Source organism: Neoarius graeffei, chromosome 13, assembly GCF_027579695.1.
Source record: "Neoarius graeffei isolate fNeoGra1 chromosome 13, fNeoGra1.pri, whole genome shotgun sequence".
Lineage (NCBI taxonomy): Eukaryota > Metazoa > Chordata > Actinopteri > Siluriformes > Ariidae > Neoarius > Neoarius graeffei.
Window position 1 is genome coordinate 73,191,218 of NC_083581.1, and position 23,194 is coordinate 73,214,411.

Consider the following 23,194-nt stretch of genomic DNA (forward strand, 5'->3'; position numbering starts at 1 on the left):
CCTTCTGTGCAACACTTGCTCATTGTATCGTCACGTTTTTGCTAACGAACTGCTAATTAGGTCAACTTAATGAATTTTGGGATTTCTCATTAGAATTGTATTTCCTTTCGCAGTTCTCACCCGATTTCAGTTCTGATTGATGTTTTGGGTCGAGCTTCCCTCAGGAAAAAAACTTGGCCATTTGTTTGTTGAGTTTCTTGCTGTAAACAATGTTTACAACTTTGTTTATTTTCAGTTAAATCGTGTCTCCTCTCTCACTCAGTTCTCAATACATTTCAGTTCTGATTGTTTTATTTGAAAGAACTCAACGTTCTGCACAACACTCGGTCGTTGTATTGTCAATTTTTTGCCAACAAATTAGTAATAAAGTCAACTTAGCAACTTTTCTTCTGACTAGAATTGTATCTCCTCTCATTTATCATGTGAATTCAGTTCTGATCGATGTTTTGGGTCGATCTTTCCTTCCTCGGGCAACAAAATTTAGTCCTTTGTTGATTTTCCTGCTGTGAACAGTTTGTCGTGGAGGTTGGTCCTCTCTCACCTTGTCACATTTCAGTCCTGTTTGTTTTGGTCGTCATGGTTGTTTTGACGGCAGGACAGATGAGCGACTACATCCTTGACGTTCTGGTTCATGATCTGTGTTGGTGTGTTTTAGGTCCATACTTCGATGGTATATACACAATTCTGTATACAGTGATTTCCAGCAGTTAAGTTATGGAAACCATTTTCTTTTGGCTCACTGACTTATTACTCACATTTAGTTCTTCTTACAGCTGAGTGCAAAAGTTTGTGTACCCAGAGTTGCCTGGGAAATCTTCCCCATGATGACATTTTGACAGCCGCTATCTGATCCCAAACTACCACAAACTGAACTGATTAGACTTGTGATGTTTCATGTAGCTATCCAACAACCTGAACAAAGCATTATTGAGGTTTTTCACCCACGTGACCAAGTCATGTGAGGCTGCCATTTTGGACGTCACAGCTCGAATCAGTTTGAATGCGAGGAAGGCGAAAAACATAAAAGAAAAAGGAGCGAGATGCAGAAAACACCTTCACTATCCAGTGATGTAGGGCATTTACAGGGCGAGCAGAGGGAGAGGTATTTGCAAAAATTGAGGTTAGCAGGCTTAGAGAACGACGTTTACCTGCTTCCACCAGGATTGTTCACTGACGTACGGAAGTACACGAAGCCCTCGTCTTTACCTGACTTCGGCCCACATGATCTGTATACCTATGTCGTTAAAAACCCATCGCCATACACAGGTATTGATCTGAAAGCGTATAAGAGTTTGGATGCCTAGAAATATTTTGTGTCAGGCTGGGTAACATGCCTACATCAGCGGGTCGTCCCTGGAGCCGGTGGTCGCCATCTGATTACAGCTAAGGTTTGTTCACATTTTCATTTACTTTCGGTCCTCAGGATAAACAAAATGTTATTAAATGTCATTGAAATAACTTCTTAGTCTGTTGAGACATGGCCCGTTATAAATTTGCTGTTACCAGGCAATGACCAAGAACTGTATTATTAGGGTCGTTGTCTGTGTTGTAGCAGTGTACTAGCAGCTAGTTGTTAGCACTAGCTAATCTCAACAACATACTAGCTAGTATGTTACTGTAGCAATGTTTACGTTCAGTCATTTGGATGACTGTTAAAACCTTTCAGTCTCAAGTTTTTCCTTTACTGTATTTACTAGTTTACTGTAATTATGATCCGGCAGCTATTTACACCGGATCCAGTGAGCACTCCGGGAGCAAGCCGGAGCACGCTGCTTAATTTGAGGGGGAGCAAGCCGGAGCGCGCTCTGGAACCTCGGCCGGAGCACTCCGGGAGCGCGCTGCTTAATTTGAGGGGGAGCAAGCCGGAGCGCGCTCCGGCAGCTATTTACACTGGATCCGGTGTAAATAGCTGCCGGATCATAATTACAGTAAACTAGTAAATACAGTAAAGGAAAAACTTGAGACTGAAAGGTTTTAACAGTCATCCAAATGACTGAACGTAAACATTGCTACAGTAACATACTAGCTAGTATGTTGTTGACATTAGCTAGCTTGACGTTCAAAATGGCGGACACCGGGGCATCACGTGACCCTGTGACGTCAGGTGAAAAACCTTAATAATCACTGTGTGAGGAAATCGCATTTAACTAGTTTTAGCCAGACTGACTGTTTATAACCGTCTTTTATAAACACACACCTTACACAGCATGAAGCATTTTTGCATGAAGGTAACCTAAGCAAGATTAAAAAAAAAAAAACTCAAATGAAAAACATTTCCATGTTGTTGCTGAAATATATTTATGATTTAAATGCTGTCAGAATGTTAGATAGGAAAAAATGGGTCATGGCTAGTTTTTATCCCCCGCTGCCCGAAAGGCCCGAAGGGGGATTATGTCGTGGCGATGTCCGTCTGTCTGTCCATCCTGGGAAGGGTACTCACCTTCTGAAATCAACTCCTCTCACAGTTTTTGGAGGAATTTCACGAAACTTGACAGGATTCTTTGTGATATGTCGGTAATACACATATTGTAATTTCGTTCAATTCAGTTGCATTTTTCCAGAGTTATGGCCCTTGATTACCAAACTTTTACTTTGACAATTTCATGAAAGTGTGCTCGTCTTCTGAAATCAACTCCTCTCTCAATTTTTGCAAACATTTTCCGAAACTTTGCACAAGTCTTTGCTCGGTAATATGCATATTACAATTTTGTTCAATTCGGTCACATTTCACCAGACTTATGGCCCTTGATTATCAAACTTGTACTTTGTCAATTTCATGAGGGTGTATTAAGCACTTATAGCATAGATCTAGCTGCCAGCGGGGGATATTGTGCTCTCGGAGGACTCTTGTTTGTCTTTTTTTTTTCCTTTGCCACATCTAATTGTTTTTTTCTAGACTGCCACATATTAGTGCAAGTGTTACAGACGTTCTTTCATGAGAAAAAATTAATCACAGTCTATGATAGTTTGAGCCTGCTTAGCTTTCCATACTTGAAAACTTGAGTAAACTTGCTAAATGTTGGTAATAAACATTGATCACACTGATCATCTGTGATATCTTGTGTATGTTGTAATGGGTATACAACAGTGGCGAGCTGTTACTATTAGAGCTGGGATTTGAGCTCAGCCAAATCTTAGCCAGACACCAAAAAAGCAACAGGGTAAAGGATTTTGCAAGGGATTAGCGACAGGCTGCCACGTCGCTCCGTTGTGTGCAGTTGTCGATGTTGATTTTAAAAGTAACTCAGGGAAATTAATACTTAAGTAAGAGTGAAAAATACTGTAGCAAGCATGCAGTGTGGAAGAAGAGACATAAATCTTAGTTTCTCGGTTGTTAGCTTGTGCTACTGGCTTGCCTGCTTTATTAGCATTTGCTAACACTACTGATGAACGCTACACCAGCTAGAAGGTGACTTCACTGCTGCACTGACGGCGCCGACTTGCGGTTAAGCTCACATTGGGGTTCGAGAGGCCAAGGGCGATACATTTTTGGTCCCTCCTACTATAAATCAAAATCTTATTGGTTAATTCATCTGTCACTTCTTACATAAACGTACACTGCCTTGGCTGTCTGTCCTGGCAATTTAGTCCTAACCAAACCAATGAGTGAGCAGCTCTAAACTCTTCTCAGCCTGGAGACAACAAACAAAACAATCTCGGTGGATAACTCGATTTTAATGTTTTTAGGACAGTAACCCTTTCATTTCTGAAGCAAATTTGATAGAAAATGAGGCCGAATTAGAAGAGAATAATTACAATGAAATTCTCATCTCTCTCATCTCATTATCTCTAGCCGCTTTATCCTTCTACAGGGTCGCAGGCAAGCTGGAGCCTATCCCAGCTGACTACGGGCGAAAGGCGGGGTACACCCTGGACAAGTCGCCAGGTCATCACAGGGCTGACACATAGACACAGACAACCATTCACACTCACACCTACGCTCAATTTAGAGTCACCAGTTAACCTAACCTGCATGTCTTTGGACTGTGGGGGAAACCGGAGCACCCGGAGGAAACCCACGCGGACACGGGGAGAACATGCAAACTCCACACAGAAAGGCCCTCGCCGGCCCCGGGGCTCGAACCCAGGACCTTCTTGCTGTGAGGCGACAGCGCTAACCACTACACCACCGTGCCGCCCTACAATGAAATTATGAAAGAAATTAAAGAATGAAAGAAATTCAAGATAACATTTGAAATGCTTATGTTTGGGCTTCTCTGAAGGTCTAGAAGGTCCTGACAGTTCCCCTCTGATATACTACAATATTGAAACACCATTAAATGAGCATGGAATTAAGTTTTGGTTGGATAAAATGAAAAGGAAATATCAGATGGGTGTGCATGTTGTTTCCACATCTTGATTAACCTGGAAGGCATCCTGTCCATACGTGTTAGTGTTATGTTGTTTATACAGTTGCCTCACACGGATACATGATGTAGCTGTGCAGTGAAAATGTTTTTGAAAAATTGGCTCATGATATTGAGAATTTACTTCCTGAGACTGCTCGAAATAACACATTTCTGACATGTCAGAAATTCAGAGTCATATACTTGTGTATAGCCAAAAGTATGTGGACACCTGACCATCACAGCCTTATGTGGGTCTTCCTCAAAATGTCTACAATGTGTTTGTATGCTGTAGTATTAAGATTTCCCTTTGGAAAACCAAACCTGCTCTAGCATGACAATGTTCCTGTACACACACCAACGTTCATAAAGACATGGTTTGCCAAGGCTGGTGTGAAAGAACTCAAGTGGCCTGCACAGAACCCTGATCGCAACTCCACTGAGCACCTTTGGGATGTACTGGAATACCGACTACATGCCAGGCCTCGTCGTACAACAGCAGCCTGACTTCACTAATGCTCTTGTGGCTGAATGCGCAACTCCCCACGGCCAAAATCTAATGGAAAGCATACACTCTCTTTTAAAGAGCAAAGGGGGTTCTAAATCTGGAACCAGATGTTCAGAAAGCACATATGGGTGTGATTGTCAGGTGTCAACATACTGTACATTTGGCGATGTAGTGTACACTGTAGAGTTCAAGCCACAAATTCCAACAAATTTAGGTTGATTGCTGAATTGACAGCAGACGCTCTTATCCAGAGTGGACATACAATATACCCAAAGCAGCCTGGGGAGCAATTGGGGGTTTGGTGCTTTGCTCAAGGGCACTTCAGCCATTCCTGCTGATCCAGGGAATTGAACCAGTGATCTTCTGGTCCCAAAGCTGCTTCTCTAACATTAGGCCATGGCTTCCCCTAGTTAATCAGACATTGCTGCCTCTTTCAGACAATCTCAGCTGATGCAATTGAAATTCCGCCTGCTTATGAAGAAAGTGGGATTAAAAGGTTTAAACCATGTAGTGTATTTACATTACATGAATGGCATTTAGCAGACACGCTTATCCAGAGTGACGTCCGACATATCCAGAGCAGCCTGGGGAGCAATTAGGCGCCTTGCCCAAGGGCACTTCAGCCATTCCTGCTGGTCCGGGGAATTGGACCGGTGACCTTTTGGTCCCAAAGCTGCTTTTGTAACCATTTAGGCCATGGCTTCCCCACGTATACCCAGCACATTTCCTAATGGTGTCTTCTGTGACTGTATCTGTATCTTACTAACTGCTGGTGCTGTATATGTCTAGAGTATGTGGTGGAGGCTGAAGAGAATGGCACTGACGTGGAGGATTGGGAGCAGCTTATGAGCGTATCTGGAGACACTCGGCGCACCACACTCCCACTGAAACCCTTCCTCTCGTACCGCTTCCGGGTCATCGCCATTAACAAGATCGGCAAGAGTGACCCCAGCCAGCCCTCAGAATCTTACTCCACTCCTGCAGCTCGTAAGAAGGCAGTCCTTTAGCTTAGACCAAAACACTGTGATAATTTGAGAGTTTTACAGAATGTTTTGGTGTCGTTTCGTCCACAGGCCCGAGCAGTAACCCTGAAGGAGTGCGCAGTGAGTCCCTTGTCCCAAACACACTCGTCATCACGTGGAAGGTAGGAACTCGAATAATATACTGAGCTGATCACGCAAGTGTACAACTTGGTTTGATGTTGCTTGATATTTGTATGGAACTCATACCTGTGTGTTCTTACAGGAAATGGATAGAAAGAGCTTTAATGGCCCGGGTTTCCATTACAAAGTGATGTGGAGAAAGGTTGTAGGCAGTGGGCCTTCGTGGTACTCTAACTTTACCACCTCACCACCCTTTGCTGTCATGGATGTGGGCGATTTCAGTGCATTTGACATTAAGGTGCAGGCTGTTAATGATCTGGGAGTGGGCCCAGAACCCAAATCCACCATTGGCTACTCTGGAGAGGATTGTGAGTTTCCTGTTAATAAGTTGGCTAAAGATTTATCTCATTAGTTTCATCATGACACGACTGTTGCCAAATTCCAGATTTGGATACATGCCCCTGTCTGGGCCTGCCATGTAGTATCATGTACAATAATTTCTAACATCTTTTTTGTCCTAAATGCTTAAAGGGGCAGTTTGTAATATTTGGAGCCCTCTGTTGACCGTGAGATGAATTGCAATTGGAATGAAAATACTGACCCGCTTTCCTCTATCCCCGAACTGACCCCACCCATACTTACTAGAAATTGCGTATGCCTTGAGAGGAAAAGCGGCTGAGCTGACCAACATTGTTTTTTGTCTGGTTTGTCTTTCCTGGCCAGAAATGAAGAAACTATCCAGATCCACTGCATAATAGTAATGTAAATCATAGGTTTTTAATTTTATTTTTTAGGTATCTTTGGAATCCTATCACTTGTATAGGTGTAGAGACGCTTTAAAACTTTACAAACTGCACCTTTAACCAGTATGGAATAGTATACAAAATTTTTAACATGATGCCAGAGTGGTGTCTGTGAACTCTTCTGGTTATTCAAGCTTTCTCTGATTGTGTGTACTTGAAATTCTCCAGATGCATTCTTCAAATGAGCAAATGTGTGTCCGTGTGTGTGTTTTCTTCAGATCCTTTGGAGGCTCCTCTGAATATCGGAGTGATTCTGCTCAACAGCACTGCCATCAGGGTAACATGGGCCCCAGTGGACAAAGAGACCGTGAGGGGACATCTGATGGGCTACAAGGTACCGCACCACTGTAGCAAAAAAAAATCTTTAGAGCCTTTGAAGAGCCATCTTGAATCAGATGCATACAGAGATAAAAGTATAGCACAGGCACCATGATCTCTCAGGGTGTTGAATCTCCAGATTCACATCTCAGGCTTGCTCTGTATTCTGTCCTGTGGGAAATGTGCAAACCACAAGCAGATTTTTTTTAAACGAGTTTCGAATGTTGAAGTTCTAAAGTAGATTTTAACCATTTAATCAGTTTGAAAAAATAAGCAGAGTGACAAATTTGTCGCCATTCTCCTTCAAGATCCACCTGTCGTACTACGGATCCTGCAGCAAACACCATCCCCAGAAGTGCAGCGCCGAGGAAGGGGAGCCTCTGACTGAAGCTGTAGTGACAACAGGCGCTAACGAGGAGAAAAAAGATCTGGGAGGCCTGAGGCCGTATTCCTCCTATTCTCTCACTGTGAGTGTCTTCAACAACAAAGGAGAAGGACCCGAGTCAGAAGCCCGGCCCTTCAACATGCCTGAGGGAGGTGAGAGAAGCATAAAGGTTTTAGGAACCCTGTACACTTCGGCTTTTCTGGCTATAAATACACCCAATAGCCCCCAAGCATACCTATGTCATATTTCACTTGTTTACCGCAATGACTATGGGGGATAGCCAGGGTCGGTAGTACAGCGGATGTCGGATTAATTTTACGTGAGAGCGATGTGAGAGGAGCGATTTTACCGTGTTCTGTCATGGAACACAATGAAATTGGTGATTTAAAGAGGTGGAGAACATGTTGAGGGTTTACAGCAGGAAAATCGGAATCCAAATCAAGCTGGGTGAGAAGGTAAGAGTCTGGACCGAGTCTACCACACTGTACAACAACAGCAAATCTCAGAATGTCTTATTTCTGAGGGCGTACTGTATAGTGCACCAGCTAAACTTGATCGAGAAACCAAATCTATCTGAATATCAGGACTTGGCGTGGAGCAGCAGTGCTCTCATGGGGGATTCGTGGGCGAATAACGGTCCAAGTGATAAATGAGTGATTAAATAAAACTTGATATCAGGAAACATTAAAAAAAAAAAGTTGGAAACCCGCTGATCTGCAGTGTCATGTTCAGTATAAATGCGTTTTCTTCAGTAAACGCCGCTCTTGAGGTACATTGAACGTTACGCAGACCCGAATGAGAACCCTTCATGGTTTGGGAGTTTTAGGGTGTATTCAGACCAGGATAGTTCGATAGTTCACTTGCTTTGGTTCAAACCAAATGTTTTTTTTATTTTTTCATTTTGGTGCGGTTTGCTTTCACACTACATTTTAGTAAGCGGACCAAAATCTGTCAACAAAGCCACGCGCCCTGAGGTCGTTCAGCTATTGGTCAGAGACGACACGCGCACAAAGCGTTAAGTTCAAAAGTAGTCACGGAGGATAGCGCTGATGAGCGCACATCATGTTGTGACAGTTCTGGCGCTTCACGCAAGTCGCTAGTACCGCCACTTTTTGAAAGAATGTCCCTGATTTTAATGTAGGTCTGACGGAGTTTCTTCACTTTTAGCCGACATTGTTCTGGGGAGCGCGTGAACCCCTTCTCCTTCATTTTCTCACTGAATACAGCAAACACGTCGGCATTTTTGTGTGTTCTCTCCAAAAGCTCAGATATGTGGACATCTGCCCATATATCCACAAGGGGACGCGTTTCTTCCTCGGCCCACGTTTGCCCCCTACTCATTTTTTGTACTCTGTAGTCTAGCCTACCACTGGTCTGAACGACTGTTGTAAGGTTCCCTTGACAACCGAAACAGTGTTTGCACTTTGTGGTGGAGTGTCAAGACTCCGTTTCCTATAATGCTCGACAAACGACGGAAGCTCCCGAGGTACAAAAAAGCAAAACTGTCGGATTAGGTCCGGTCTGCTTTCACACCTCCAAAAGGTCCGGACCGAGTCCGACCTTGCAGCTCGGTCCGCTTGTTTGGTCCGGACCAGAGTTCAGTGGTTTGTATTCAGACCAACCCAAAAGGTCCGGACCAAGGGAAATTTGGTTCGTTTGGTCCGGACCAAACAACGTAGGTGTGAATACGCCCTTATCGGTCCGACAGGCTCGTTCGGCTGCCGAGTGCTTCAGTACGTTGAGAGGCGAAGGCCGAAGAATGCTTCTTTGTTTTACAGGCTTTGGAACGTCGCTAGTTTCAGACGATGAACCGTGTCGATTGTTATAATCTTCTATAACCGAAGACCGTTCCGCAGACCATAGAAATATTGCTGGGTCACAGTTTAAGTACGTCTTTTTCCCACCAGAGAAACATAAGCTATAAACACTCGTCCGTTTCGATTCAGTTTGAAGGTTTTCGTTGCGGATTAATTAATAATTATCCATTTCTTTCTTCTCGACTGGCAGCTGATAAAAGCTCAAATTAGGTGTTCTCTTTGTTGTGGAGACACAGTAAGGCACACAGCAATTCACTTTAGGCGGCATGGTTAAAACCGGTTAGACAGAACAATGCAGTGTTTAACAAAGGCGAAAGTAAACAGTACGGCGGAGCTGACCCTGAGTATCGCCAAAAATGCATTGCGGTAGGTAAACAAGTGATGATGTAGTTATGGCTTAGGGTCATTCAACACAGGAGGTAATGACCAAGGTTTTCCAAAAGCTAATGATCAGTATTGGGATGATGGAGAGGAAAACAGATTGATTGATTGATTTACTGTGGTGTCACCCTTTTTTCCTACAGTTCCTGGTCTTCCTGCTTCTCTGATATTGTCCAGTCCCTCTGAGACAGAGATAACGCTCCACTGGGCTCCACCTGCTCAAGAAAACGGAATTTTGATTGGATACATAATACGGTATCAAGAGTGTACGTCCGCACATTTACACCTACTACTTCTAATGTTCTCCAGTGTGCTTCTGTCCTGTAGATTGTTTGTTTGTTTATTAGCTCATCCGGCCAGCAGGCGATGAGTTTATGCCATCATGTGTTGTCCATCTGGTGTTGTCCACATTTCACGAAAATCGCTTCTTCTCTCTCAATTCTTCACCGATTTTTATTCTTTTTGGCAGGAAGGTAGGTCTGCCTGGGGTGCATATAGATAGATTATACCCAAATTTGCAAAATTGCAATTAATAATGAAGATATGGAGTAATTAATCAATCCCTAACGAGCAGTTTCCACACAAATCGCTTCTTCTTCCACAATTCTTCACCGATTTTGACTCTTTTTGGCAGGAAGGTAGGGGAACCTAGAGTGCATATAACTTCTACCCAGATTTGCTTCATTACAATTATTAATGAAGTTATGGACTAATTAAGCCTTAATGAGTGAGCAGGTCAACAAAAAATGCTTCTTCTTGGTCAATTCCTCACCATTTTAGATTCTTTCTGGCAAATAGGTCAGTATTCCGAGGGTGGATATAGCTTCTATACATACAGTGGTGCTTGAAAGTTTGTGAGCCCTTTAGAATTTTCTATATTTCTGCATAAATATGACCTAAAACAACATCAGATTTTCACACAAGTCCTAAAAGTAGATAAAGAGAACCCAGTTAAACAAATGAGACAAAACTATTATACTTGGTCATTTATTTATTGAGGGAAATGATCCAATATTACATATCTGTGAGTGGCAAAAGTATGTGAACCTCTAGGATTAGCAGTTAATTTGAAGGTGAAATTAGAGTCAGGTGTTTTCAATCAATGGGATGGCAATCGGGTGTGAGTGGGCACCCTGTTTTATTTAAAGAACAGGGATCTATCAAAGTCTGATCTTCACATGTTTGTGGAAGTGTATCATGGCACGAACAAAGGAGATTTCTGGGGACCTCAGAAAAAGTGTTGTTGATGCTCATCAGGCTGGAAAAGGTTACAAAACCATCTCTAAAGAGTTTGGACTCCACCAATCCACAGTCAGACATTGTATACAAATGGAGGAAATTCAAGACCATTGTTTCCCTCCCCAGGAGTGGTCGACCAACAAAGATCACTCCAAGAGCAAGGTGTGTAATAGTTGGCGAGGTCACAAAGGACCCCAGGGTAACTTCTAAGCAACCGAAAGCCTCTCTCACATTGGCTAATGTTAATGTTCATGAGTCCACCATCAGGAGAACACTGAACAACAATGGTGTGCATGGCAGGGTTGCAAGGAGAAAGCCACTGCTCTCCAAAAAGAACATTGCTGCTTGTATGCAGTTTGCTAAAGATCATGTGGACAAGCCAGAAGGCTATTGGAAAAATGTTTTGTGGACGGATGAGACCAAAATAGAACTTTTTGGTTTAAATGAGAAGCGTTATGTTTGGAGAAAGGAAAACACTGCATTCCAGCATAAGAACCTTATCCCATCTGTGAAACATGGTGGTGGTAGTATCATGGTTTGGGTCTGTTTTGCTGCATCTGGGCCAGGACGGCTTGCCATCATTGATGGAACAATGAATTCTGAATGATACCAGCAAATTCTAAGGGAAAATGTCAGGACATCTGTCCATGAACTGAATCTCAAGAGAAGGTGGGTCATGCAGCAAGACAACGACCCTAAGCACACAAGTCGTTCTACCAAAGAATGGTTAAAGAAGAATAAAGTTAATGTTTTGGAATGGCCAAGTCAAAGTCCTGACCTTAATCCAATCGAAATGTTGTGGAAGGACCTGAAGCGAGCAGTTCATGTGAGGAAACCCACCAACATCCCAGAGTTAAAGCTGTTCTGTATGGAGGAACGGGCTAAAATTCCTCCAAGCCGGTGTGCAGAACTGATCAACAGTTACCGCAAACGTTTAGTTGCACTTATTGCTGCACAAGGGGGTCACACCAGATACTGAAAGCAAAGGTTCACATACTTTTGCCACTCACAGATATGTAATATTGGATAATTTTCCTCAATCAATAAATGACCAAGTATAATATTTTTCTCATTTGTTTAACTGGGTTCTCTTTATCTACTTTTAAGACTTGTGTGAAAATCTGATGTTGTTTTAGGTCATATTTATGCAGAAATATAGAAAATTCTAAAGGGTTCACAAACTTCCAAGCACCACTGTAGCTTGTATATAGTGTATATAGCTTGCAACATCTAATGCCAAGGAAGGTAGCCCACTTTAGATCATTCCTTCTGGACTAGATGGGGCCGGAGTGAGCTACGCTGTCATTGACGGTCTTGTTTAAATTTGAATTTGTGTCTTTGACTGAGAAAAGAGCCCTTAATCTTCAAGGACATTTTGGTGGTCCATATGTACATTCCTTACTCTTGTCAAGCCACATCTGTTCGCTTCATTGTATGCTTTAAGATGATGGTACGGTGGTGTAGTGGTTAGTACTGTTGCCTCACAGCAAGAAGGTTCTGGGTTCGAGCCCAGTGGCTGATGGGGGCCTTTCCGTGTGGAGTTTGCATGTTCTCCCAAACATCCAAAGACACGTTGTTAGGTTCACATGGGGCAGCCTTGGCCTGAAGGTTGGGCTTGAGTAAGGCACCCAACCCCTAACTGCTCCCTGGGCGCTGTAGCATAGCTGCCCACTGCTCTGGGTATGTGTGTGTGTTCATTGCTCACTTCTATGTGCATGGGTTAAATGCAGAGGAGGAATTTCACTGTGTGCTTAAGTCTGCGCTTGAGTGTACGTATAAATAAAGGCTTCTTGGAATAAAGATATGTCTTAAGGGGTTAAAATTATGATGCTGTTACTAGGCAACAGGGAAATACAGATCCGGGGCTGCTGATAGGCGGGCCAAAACAGAATTTTACCACAGATACCCCCGAGTACATTAAAGATTTTCATTACATATCAGTAAGAAAAAAAAAAAAGCAATGGTGTGTTAAAGGAGAACTGAAGTCATTTTTAAACTTGCTTTATTTCTTAATTAATGTGTTATTCAATTACGTTTTCGGTTTTAGTAACCTTATATCGTGACTCACTGGCAATTAATTGCAATTAAATATTATACTTATCGGCCTATTTGGTTTTTAGTCGTGTTGAATGTACAACCCCGATTCCAAAAAAGTTGGGACAAAGTACAAATTGTAAATAAAAAAGGAATGCAATAATTTACAAATCTCAAAAACTGATATTGTATTCACAATAGAACATAGACAACATATCAAATGTCGAAAGTGAGACATTTTGAAATTTCATGCCAAATATTGGCTCATTTGAAATTTCATGACAGCAACACATCTCAAAAAAGTTGGGACAGGGGCAATAAGAGGCTGGAAAAGTTAAAGGTACAAAAAAGGAACAGCTGGAGGACCAAACTGCAACTCATTAGGTCAGTTGGCAATAGGTCATTAACATGACTGGGTATAAAAAGAGCATCTTGGAGTGGCAGCGGCTCTCAGAAGTAAAGATGGGAAGAGGATCACCAATCCCCCTAATTCTGCGCCGACAAATAGTGGAGCAATATCAGAAAGGAGTTCGACTGTAAAATTGCAAAGAGTTTGAACATATCATCTACAGTGCATAATATCATCAAAAGATTCAGAGAATATGGAAGAATCTCTGTGCGTAAGGGTCCAGGCCGGAAAACCATACTGGGTATCTGTGATCTTCGGGCCCTTAGACGGCACTGCATCATATACAGGCATGCTTCTGTATTGGAAATCACAAAATGGGCTCAGGAATATTTCCAGAGAACATTATCTGTGAACACAATTCACCGTGCTATCCGCCGTTGCCAGATAAAACTCTATAGTTCAAAGAAGAAGCCATATCTAAACATGATCCAGAAGCGCAGACGTCTTCTCTGGGCCAAGGCTCATTTAAAATGGACTGTGGCAAAGTGGAAAACTGTTCTGTGGTCAGACGAATCAAAATTTGAAGTTCTTTATGGAAATCAGGGACGCCGTGTCATTCGGACTAAAGAGGAGAAGGACGACCCGAGTTGTTATCGGCGCTCAGTTCAGAAGCCTGCATCTCTGATGGTATGGGGTTGCATTAGTGCGTGTGGCATGGGCAGCTTACACATCTGGAAAGACACCATTAATGCTGAAAGGTATATCCAGGTTCTAGAGCAACATATGCTCCCATCCAGACGACGTCTCTTTCAGGGAAGACCTTGCATTTTCCAACATGACAATGCCAAACCACATACTGCATCAATTACAGCATCATGGCTGCGTAGAAGAAGGGTCCGGGTACTGAACTGGCCAGCCTGCAGTCCAGATCTTTCACCCATAGAAAACATTTGGCGCATTATAAAACGGAAGATACGACAAAAAAGACTTAAGACAGTTGAGCAACTAGAATCCTACATTAGACAAGAATGGGTTAACATTCCTATCCCTAAACTTGAGCAACTTGTCTCCTCAGTCCCCAGACGTTTACAGACTGTTGTAAAGAGAAAAGGGGATGTCTCACAGTGGGAAACATGGCCTTGTCCCAACTTTTTTGAGATGTGTTGTCATGAAATTTAAAATCACCTAATTTTTCTCTTTAAATGATACATTTTCTCAGTTTAAACATTTGATACGTCATCTATGTTCTATTCTGAATAAAATATGGAATTTTGAAACTTCCACATCATTGCATTCCGTTTTTATTTACAATTTGTACTTTGTCCCAGCTTTTTTGGAATCAGGGTTGCAGTTCGTTTGGTCCACGGCAGGCGTCGCTTATCCACGCGTTCTTCACGAGACTTCGAAACGTGAAGCATCAGCCAGGTGTCCTCAGCATCTTGTGTCACATTTATTCCACCAAATGAACCGTTTTCCAAACGAAATATTGCACAAAAATGAGTTTAAATGACGATTACTGCCTACTTTTTTCAAACTTTCCTGATTGCTATCAAAACAAACAAAACTTCCGGCTTGATTACGTCAGCATTCGAAAGAGGGCGCGCGCGTCTTTTGACAACGTTGGCAGATGTCGGTCGGTTTGATTTCCGCTGTACGTTTTACTTCCGTCCTACGATGTCTCGCACAGGTCTCAACGAATCTCGTTTACGGCCGTTGCTTTGACATATGGACTGATATATTACAGAGCATATTTCAAACACTCATAACTTGCTATAGCAGCGACAAAATAGCGATCAAAAATGCATTCCGATATTTAATAAAATGAGAGAAATAGAATTTTGATAATAAAAAAATTTGCCTCCTTTAATAAGTGGCTCAACTGATCAGATCACAGGTCAAAGTTCAACAAGTTATTGTGATATGAAAGTAACCTCTAACAGAAGGAAATGTCTCCTTTCTTATCCTTCACCGAACTGAATTTTGTTGCTTTAACTGAAGCCAAAATGTGTAGTTTCCGGTTGTCTCCTGCGTCGCCATAGCGAGGGGACAAAAACAGGTCTCGAATGCTGCGGCTAATCCGTAGATATCGCCTGTGTATTGACAGACTAGCTATGACACAGCTGTTAAGTTCTGTATCCAGACAGGATTAAGGCAACGTGGCAGTGGAAACGTGTCCTGGTCCGTTCAGCATGCAGCAGTAACTCTTCACAGAGCATCCCATGAAGTCCTTCTGTTTCTTTTTCTTGTCTTTCTATCTCTCTCTGTCTGTAGTAGGCAGTGCGGACAAGCTCATGATGATGCGGAAGATTGATGACCCCACAGTGCATCAGGAAACCATTAAAGATCTGGACCGTCACAGCCGTTACCGTTTCGAACTGCGGGGGCGGACTGCAGTTGGAGAAGGCCTGCCCATCATCGAAGTGGGAGCGACGACGCTTGATGGAGGTGCACTCTCTCTCTGTCCTGGCAATGAAGGAAGGCATTTTCTTCCTACCTGTTACTACTAGAAAGGGGTGTGGCCTACCACTTGGTAGTGGTAGTGACGCCCCAATTGCATCAAATTGTATCATACTGAATTACCGGCTACCTGAAATACACCTTTAATTCATTCACTCGTCACTAAATGCATATCAGCTTGACCATCGTATTGCTTCAGGAGGACAATTCCACACGTTTTTTTCTCCCTCTGTTTTTGCTCTGCGTTGTTATAGATTCGAGGATGTAATATTAATCATTTTATCTGGGTCATATGAACGATATTTCATGCCTGCACAGCGCGAGAACCAAATTCGATTAGACACTTTTAGAGGCATTTAGTGATACTAAGAAGCCTTTTTTCTTTGAAGCATGAAAGTGAAATGGTAATGAAGCGGCATATACGAGGAGGAATAAGGACGGTGGAGATCAAATGAACGAGACGAAAGCATGATTGGAGAACGTTTTTCTTCCAGAATATCAGAGCTGGGTGGTGTCTGGGCATCTTGAAAGCTGAAATGATGATAGATCAATTTTGCTCTAGAAATAACTGATGATGTGACTTGTGTGTTTGTGTACAAACAGCGCCACCTAGCGACATTAGTTTGTCTGTTGGAGAGACGGCAGTTAATCTAAGCTGGGTTTTTCCTGAGAGACAACGGAACATAGGTTTCCACATTTACCTGAGGAAGAACGGTAAGTGCTTTGCTACGAGTGTTAAAAAAAAAAAAAAAACTGTTAATGGAGCCATTATCTTTTATTCATTCATATTAAATTACTTCCTGGAATAAGAACAATAAGATTGTAGGATGATTTACGTACGTCACGTTATTGTGACATTGCCCGGTGATTACATTAGACTTAAATATGGTGTTTCATATAGTACAGTTTACTGTTGGTGCCATGGTGTGTCAGTGTCCTCTCTGAACCGAGCACGAATGGCTCGGTGCTCATTTGTCTCTGTGATTTTCTCAGGCCATAGGAAATGGACGCAGTCAGAGAAAGTGAACACGTCTCAGTCCTTTTACTCCCTGCAGGGCCTTCAGCCCGGATCTCGTTACTCCTTACGCTGCATCTCTAGCAACGGTACATTCTGGGAAAGAGATATACAGACAGAAGGAGCAGGTAACACACACACGCACAAAGTGAGACACACAGATATCATCCAATATCATCCTGCTAGGTTTTGTATTAAGGCACAATCCAGAACTGACGAGGCCTGTTTTTGGTACTGCAGCAACAAAGTCAGCAATGCTCGACAGCAGTGTGAGGACACACACACTTTACACAGTCAAGATTCTCACACGTCCTGAGAATCCTGAGGAACCTTGACGTTTATAGTCGAGTCTCTGAGTCATGCACGGCACCTGGCAAAAATAAATAAATAAATAAAAAGCCAAAAATACCCTGGAAATATTTTAATATTTAAACACGTGAAATTTTGCTCTCGGGAGGGGGTCAAGGCACTGAAATAACAATATCTGTGTCTATATAGAGAACATGCACTCAAACTATAATAGTGTTAATAGAAATCGTCTCCCAATTACATACTAATTTCAGGACAGAACCATGAGCATATACTGTATTATTCTATCCGCATTCACTAGATATGACCGATCGTGCGCTCTGATTGGCTACTCTACTACTAGGATATCAGCTCATACACCGTGAGTAGAGCAAAACAAAATGGCGGCGCGTGTTGCTGAAGCAACCGAGAACGAAATACAAACTCGACTTGAAAACATAACCCCAAAAATACAAAAAAAGAAGAAGAAAATGTGGAATAGTATTTGATGGTAAGGACATGTATATATTTTTTTTTTAAAGAATTATTATTGCATTTTCCAGAAATTGCTCCCGTCATTTCGCCGGTTTGTTTACATTCTAAGCAGAAACGATTTTGTCGGATGTTTTGTAAAAAAATTTTTTGCAAAAAATAAAAATGCTCCGTTTCTCAAAATCCTGTGAATGTGGATAGAATAAAACCGTTATTCCACTCAATCTTGTCGTACATGGATTATAGCCGACTATCAGCTCATGTACGACTTGATTTCATGGAATAACTGTTAATTATAACTTAGAATTATGCATCCTTAAAAATGAGTGCGAAATCAACAAACATGCATGCTAAATAAGTTACTATGCAGAAGTAAATTTTCATGCTTAAAGGGGTACCAAATATAATATATACAGTTGCTGATGTGACAAAGTAACGTGTTCTTAAGTATTCTATCAAATTTATATACTAGAAAACAACGAAATATCTTGGTAATTGTAAATATAATAGTCGGTACGCTAAACGGCACAAGAGTCGCCATTTTTAAAAGACCGTGACGTCAGCCCTACCCACTGCACTAGGAGAGAAGCGTGTAATCATGGCGTCGGGCGCATCAAGTGAAAGCGACAGCTCTGTCGAATCATACGAAGAGATCCCGCAAAAGACACGTCTGGAGGATCGTTATGCTTTCCATCGGTCCTGTTATTACACCCGAAAGCAACACACTGTGGCATTGTGTAGCCGATCACTTACTTTCCGATTCACACGTGCTAGTCCCAACCTCAATGAGCCAACACAACTGGGCGCATACATACGTCATGAGTGTTACGCAGAGAAAATGAACGTGCATTCTGATTGGATAAAATTAATATCATGGCGGGCTGTTCAAACTGCGGAAATAGTTTGCTCGAGCTACTTTCAAAACACTATAACTTTCCAACCTTAGAACAAAAAACTTTTCTAAGTCTTGAATAAGGTTCGTTAATGTGTGTTTTATTGTTATATTTACTCTATATATTGCCCTCTGTTCCCTTTTAAGAAGTAAGTGTGGAAAAAATAAGTACACACATAAATATGTATACATACTAAACAACTTAGTATTCAGAAGTTTACTATAGATGCATGCTTAACAATTAAGTGTACAAAATTACATATGCATAATTTTAAAAATGACTGCAAAGTCAGTATGGGATGGATGCAAAATAATTTAGTATGCAGAAGTAAGTATTCATGATTAACAAGTATATGTGAAAAAATAAGTACACATGCTTAAAAATGAGTGCAAAATATATATACCTACTAAATAAATTATTATGCAAAGGACTGTACATATGCATGCTTGACAATTGTGTGCAAAATACACATGCATACTTTAAAAATGAGTGACAAAATATGTATGCATACTAAACAAGTTAGTATTCAAAAGTACAACCCCGATTCCAAAAAAGTTGGGACAAAGTACAAATTGTAAATAAAAATGGAATGCAATGATGTGGAAGTTTCAAAATTCCATATTTTATTCAGAATAGAACATAGATGACATATCAAATGTTTAAACTGAGAAAATGTATCATTTAAAGAGAAAAATTAGGTGATTTTAAATTTCATGACAACAACACATCTCAAAAAAGTTGGGACAAGGCCATGTTTCCCACTGTGAGACATCCCCTTTTCTCTTTACAACAGTCTGTAAACGTCTGGGGACTGAGGAGACAAGTTACTCAAGTTTAGGGATAGGAATGTTAACCCATTCTTGTCTAATGTAGGATTCTAGTTGCTCAACTGTCTTAGGTCTTTTTTGTCGTATCTTCCATTTTATGATGCGCCAAATGTTTTCTATGGGTGAAAGATCTGGACTGCAGGCTGGCCAGTTCAGTACCCGGACCCTTCTTCTACGCAGCCATGATGCTGTAATTGATGCAGTATGTGGTTTGGCATTGTCATGTTGGAAAATGCAAGGTCTTCCCTGAAAGAGACGTCGTCTGGATGGGAGCATATGTTGCTCTAGAACCTGGATATACCTTTCAGCATTGATGATGTCTTTCCAGATGTGTAAGCTGCCCATGCCACACGCACTAATACAACCCCATACCATCAGAGATGCAGGCTTCTGAACTGAGCGCTGATAACAACTTGGGTCGTCCTTCTCCCCTTTAGTCCGAATGACACGGCGTCCCTGATTTCCATAAAGAACTTCAAATTTTGATTCGTCTGACCACAGAACAGTTTTCCACTTTGCCACAGTCCATTTTAAATGAGCCTTGGCCCAGAGAAGACGTCTGCGCTTCTGGATCATGTTTAGATACGGCTTCTTCTTTGAACTATAGAGTTTTAGCTGGCAACGGCGGATGGCACGGTGAATTGTGTTCACAGATAATGTTCTCTGGAAATATTCCTGAGCCCATTTTGTGATTTCCAATACAGAAGCATGCCTGTATGTGATGCAGTGCCGTCTAAGGGCCCGAAGATCACGGGCACCCAGTATGGTTTTCCGGCCTTGACCCTTACGCACAGAGATTCTTCCAGATTCTCTGAATCTTTTGATGATATTATGCACTGTAGATGATGATATGTTCAAACTCTTTGCAATTTTACACTGTCAAACTCCTTTCTGATATTGCTCCACTATTTGTCGGTGCAGAATTAGGGGGATTGGTGATCCTCTTCCCATCTTTACTTCTGAGAGCCGCTGCCACTCCAAGATGCTCTTTTTATACCCAGTCATGTTAATGACCTATTGCCAATTGACCTAATGAGTTGCAATTTGGTCCTCCAGCTGTTCCTTTTTTGTACCTTTAACTTTTCCAGCCTCTTATTGCCCCTGTCCCAACTTTTTTGAGATGTGTTGCTGTCATGAAATTTCAAATGAGCCAATATTTGGCATGAAATTTCAAAATGTCTCACTTTCGACATTTGATATGTTGTCTATGTTCTATTGTGAATACAATATCAATTTTTGAGATTTGTATATTATTGCATTCCGTTTTTATTTACAATTTGTACTTTGTCCCAACTTTTTTGGAATCGGGGTTGTATACTGTAGATGCATACTTAACAATTAAGTGTACAAAATGTGTATGCATGCTTTTAAAAATGACTGCAAAGTCAGTATGGATGCTAAATAATTTCGCATGCAGACGTAAATATTCATGCTTGAGAAGCAAGTGTGAAATAAGTACACATGCTTAAAAATGAGTGCAAAATATATATGCATGCTAAAATTATTACGCAAAGTATTGTACATCTTGACAACTGTGTGCAAAATACACATGCATACTTTAAAAATGACTACAAAATATGTATGCATGCTAAACAAGTTAGTATTCAAAAGTTTACTATAGATGCATGCTTAACAATTAAGTGTCCAAAATACATATGCATAATTTTAAAAATGCCTGCAAAGTCAGTACGGATGGATGCTAAATAATTTAGCATGCAGAAGTAAATATTCGTGCTTAAGAAGCAGGTGTGAAAAAATAAGTACAGATGCTTAAAGTGCCATTCCACCATTGGATGTATTCTTTGGCATAAAATACAATATATTTTATGACAACATGACTAGACAGAGAAATCTTTTAGCTTCAAAATGATATATCAAACATAATTTTTTGACAACGACAAGTATATTAATTTTGCGACCAAAGTCACCTACCCTTTTAATTTCCGCGCGTGATGTCATCGGCAGCAGCGCTCGAAACTAACGGTGTCCCGATGTCCCGGGGACCATAAAAAATGTCATCGGGACACAAAATTATCATATCTGGGACAATCCCGGGACAATGGAAAAAAATAGATCTAGAAAAAAAAAGTTCTACATTAATATTATTTACAAAGCCGTAACACATACGTAGACATTCACCTAATTTGTCAATTTTAATTTTAAAACGTTAACAGCGAAAAATACATAGTAGCTACACTTTCGATGCACCTGCATCCGTAGGCTACAGAGCAGCGCATTCTGTTCTAGAATCTTCGGCCGGAGTCCGCATTATATGGACTTGGAATGGAATTGCTACCGCACACGCTGCGCCGACTCTCGCCAGAACAAAAATGCTTAAGTGGTTGAAGCGGACCGACCGCGGGGAAGAAACTGAAAGCCCAGACATAACGTCTCCGGGACCTTCAGGATCCAAAGTGTCATCGCCTGGTCTGCAGGCAACGCTAGCAACTGAATGAACTTAATGAACACTGTTAGACACGTTATAAAATACAACAGGAATGATGTGGATGATATTGATGGAAGATACCGTTCAACAGAATAAGTGAGTTTTCTTGGTGTCTTTCGAGTTCAGAAAGTTTAGTCAGTCAGCAGCACAACTAGGCTCGGACCTGCCACTATGTTGATGTTGCTAACATTTGCACCCACGTTTCGGCAGCGAAAGTTCATAAAATGGATAACGGAAAGTTCATAAAAATGGATAACGGTCTCATCTCATCTGTAGCCGCTTTATCCTGTTCTACAGGGTCGCAGGCAAGCTGGAGCCTATCCCAGCTGACTACGGGCGAAAGGCGGGGTACACCCTGGACAAGTCGCCAGGTCATCACAGGGCTATGGATAACGGTAATGGTGAAAATTATAAGTTGGCCTTGTAAGTGCCAACATATATTCAAGGTATAAGTAGATGAAATGAACATAAAAGGGGTCTTATTTTCAACTAAAGTGTACTGCAGATGTAGGGAGTTGAAACATTTTCTGAATGACCTAGTTGGCCCCTTTAAATAAACGGGTATCTATTCATACAGTGAGATCGCCAAAGTTTAATAAACTGAAAATGCAATAACTGTAATTTTGAAGTAGATGATGTATAGGACATGTGTCACTTGTGTTTTGTGACTTATTGTAAAAATGATATAAAGGGTTCAAAATCGCATAGTTACAAATATAATAGTAACTTCATATGATGATATTAACCACTGGTTATTTCAGAGAGGAAAAAAATGGGGACACTATTGCTTCCATTCGGGACAATACAACACAGAATTCGGGACCACTGGGGGGGACACAAAGCAAAAAAGTTAATTTCAAGCCCTGATTGGCAGGTTCCCCTTCTTGTGTACCACGTGTCGGTCTATTTTTAGACCAGGAAACCCCCAAAGTGAGAGAGTCATTTCTCCTCATATATGGGGGCCAAAAAAATTGCGAAAAATTTTGAGTTAATCTTTCAGTTAGCTCGATTTATTGGTATTAGCTAGATTTATTGGTATTTTTATCGCGTTCTATCCGCCATTGCTGATAATCTGTGCCACGTTACACGTCACGTGGTACACAAGAAGGGGAACCTGCCGATGACATCACGCGCGGAAATCAAAAGAGTAGGTGACTTTGGTCGCAAAATTAATATACTTGTCGTTGTCAAAAAATTATGTTTGATATATCATTTTGAAGCTAAAAGATTTCTCTATCTAGTGATACCATTTATATATGTTGTCAAAATATATTGTATTTTATGCCAAAGAATACATCCAATGGTGGAATGGCACTTTAAAAAACGAAGGTGCAAAATATGTATGCATACTCAACAAATGAGTATTCAGAAGTGTAGATGCATGCTTAATGATTAAGTGTGTAAAATACGTACGCATGCTTTTAAAAATGACTGCAAGGTAAGTATGGATGCTGAATAATTTAGTATGCGTATGTTTAATGAATAGCCGTGGA

At 41.4% G+C, this 23,194-nt stretch overlaps 1 protein-coding gene across 5 annotated transcripts in view; it reads left to right on the forward strand.

Annotated features, from left to right (window-relative positions):
• Positions 1 to 23,194, forward strand: part of l1cama (L1 cell adhesion molecule, paralog a) — a 169,354-nt gene that overhangs the window by 136,899 nt on the left and 9,261 nt on the right. For all 5 annotated transcript variants that reach the window (XM_060938503.1, XM_060938502.1, XM_060938504.1 and 2 more), the window contains 9 exons: positions 5,644 to 5,841; positions 5,928 to 5,998; positions 6,100 to 6,325; positions 6,979 to 7,094; positions 7,387 to 7,615; positions 9,805 to 9,927; positions 15,555 to 15,728; positions 16,344 to 16,454; positions 16,734 to 16,883. In XM_060938503.1, the coding sequence (XP_060794486.1) occupies positions 5,644 to 5,841; positions 5,928 to 5,998; positions 6,100 to 6,325; positions 6,979 to 7,094; positions 7,387 to 7,615; positions 9,805 to 9,927; positions 15,555 to 15,728; positions 16,344 to 16,454; positions 16,734 to 16,883 (1,398 nt within the window). The remainder of the gene's footprint in view (positions 1 to 5,643; positions 5,842 to 5,927; positions 5,999 to 6,099; positions 6,326 to 6,978; positions 7,095 to 7,386; positions 7,616 to 9,804; positions 9,928 to 15,554; positions 15,729 to 16,343; positions 16,455 to 16,733; positions 16,884 to 23,194) is intronic.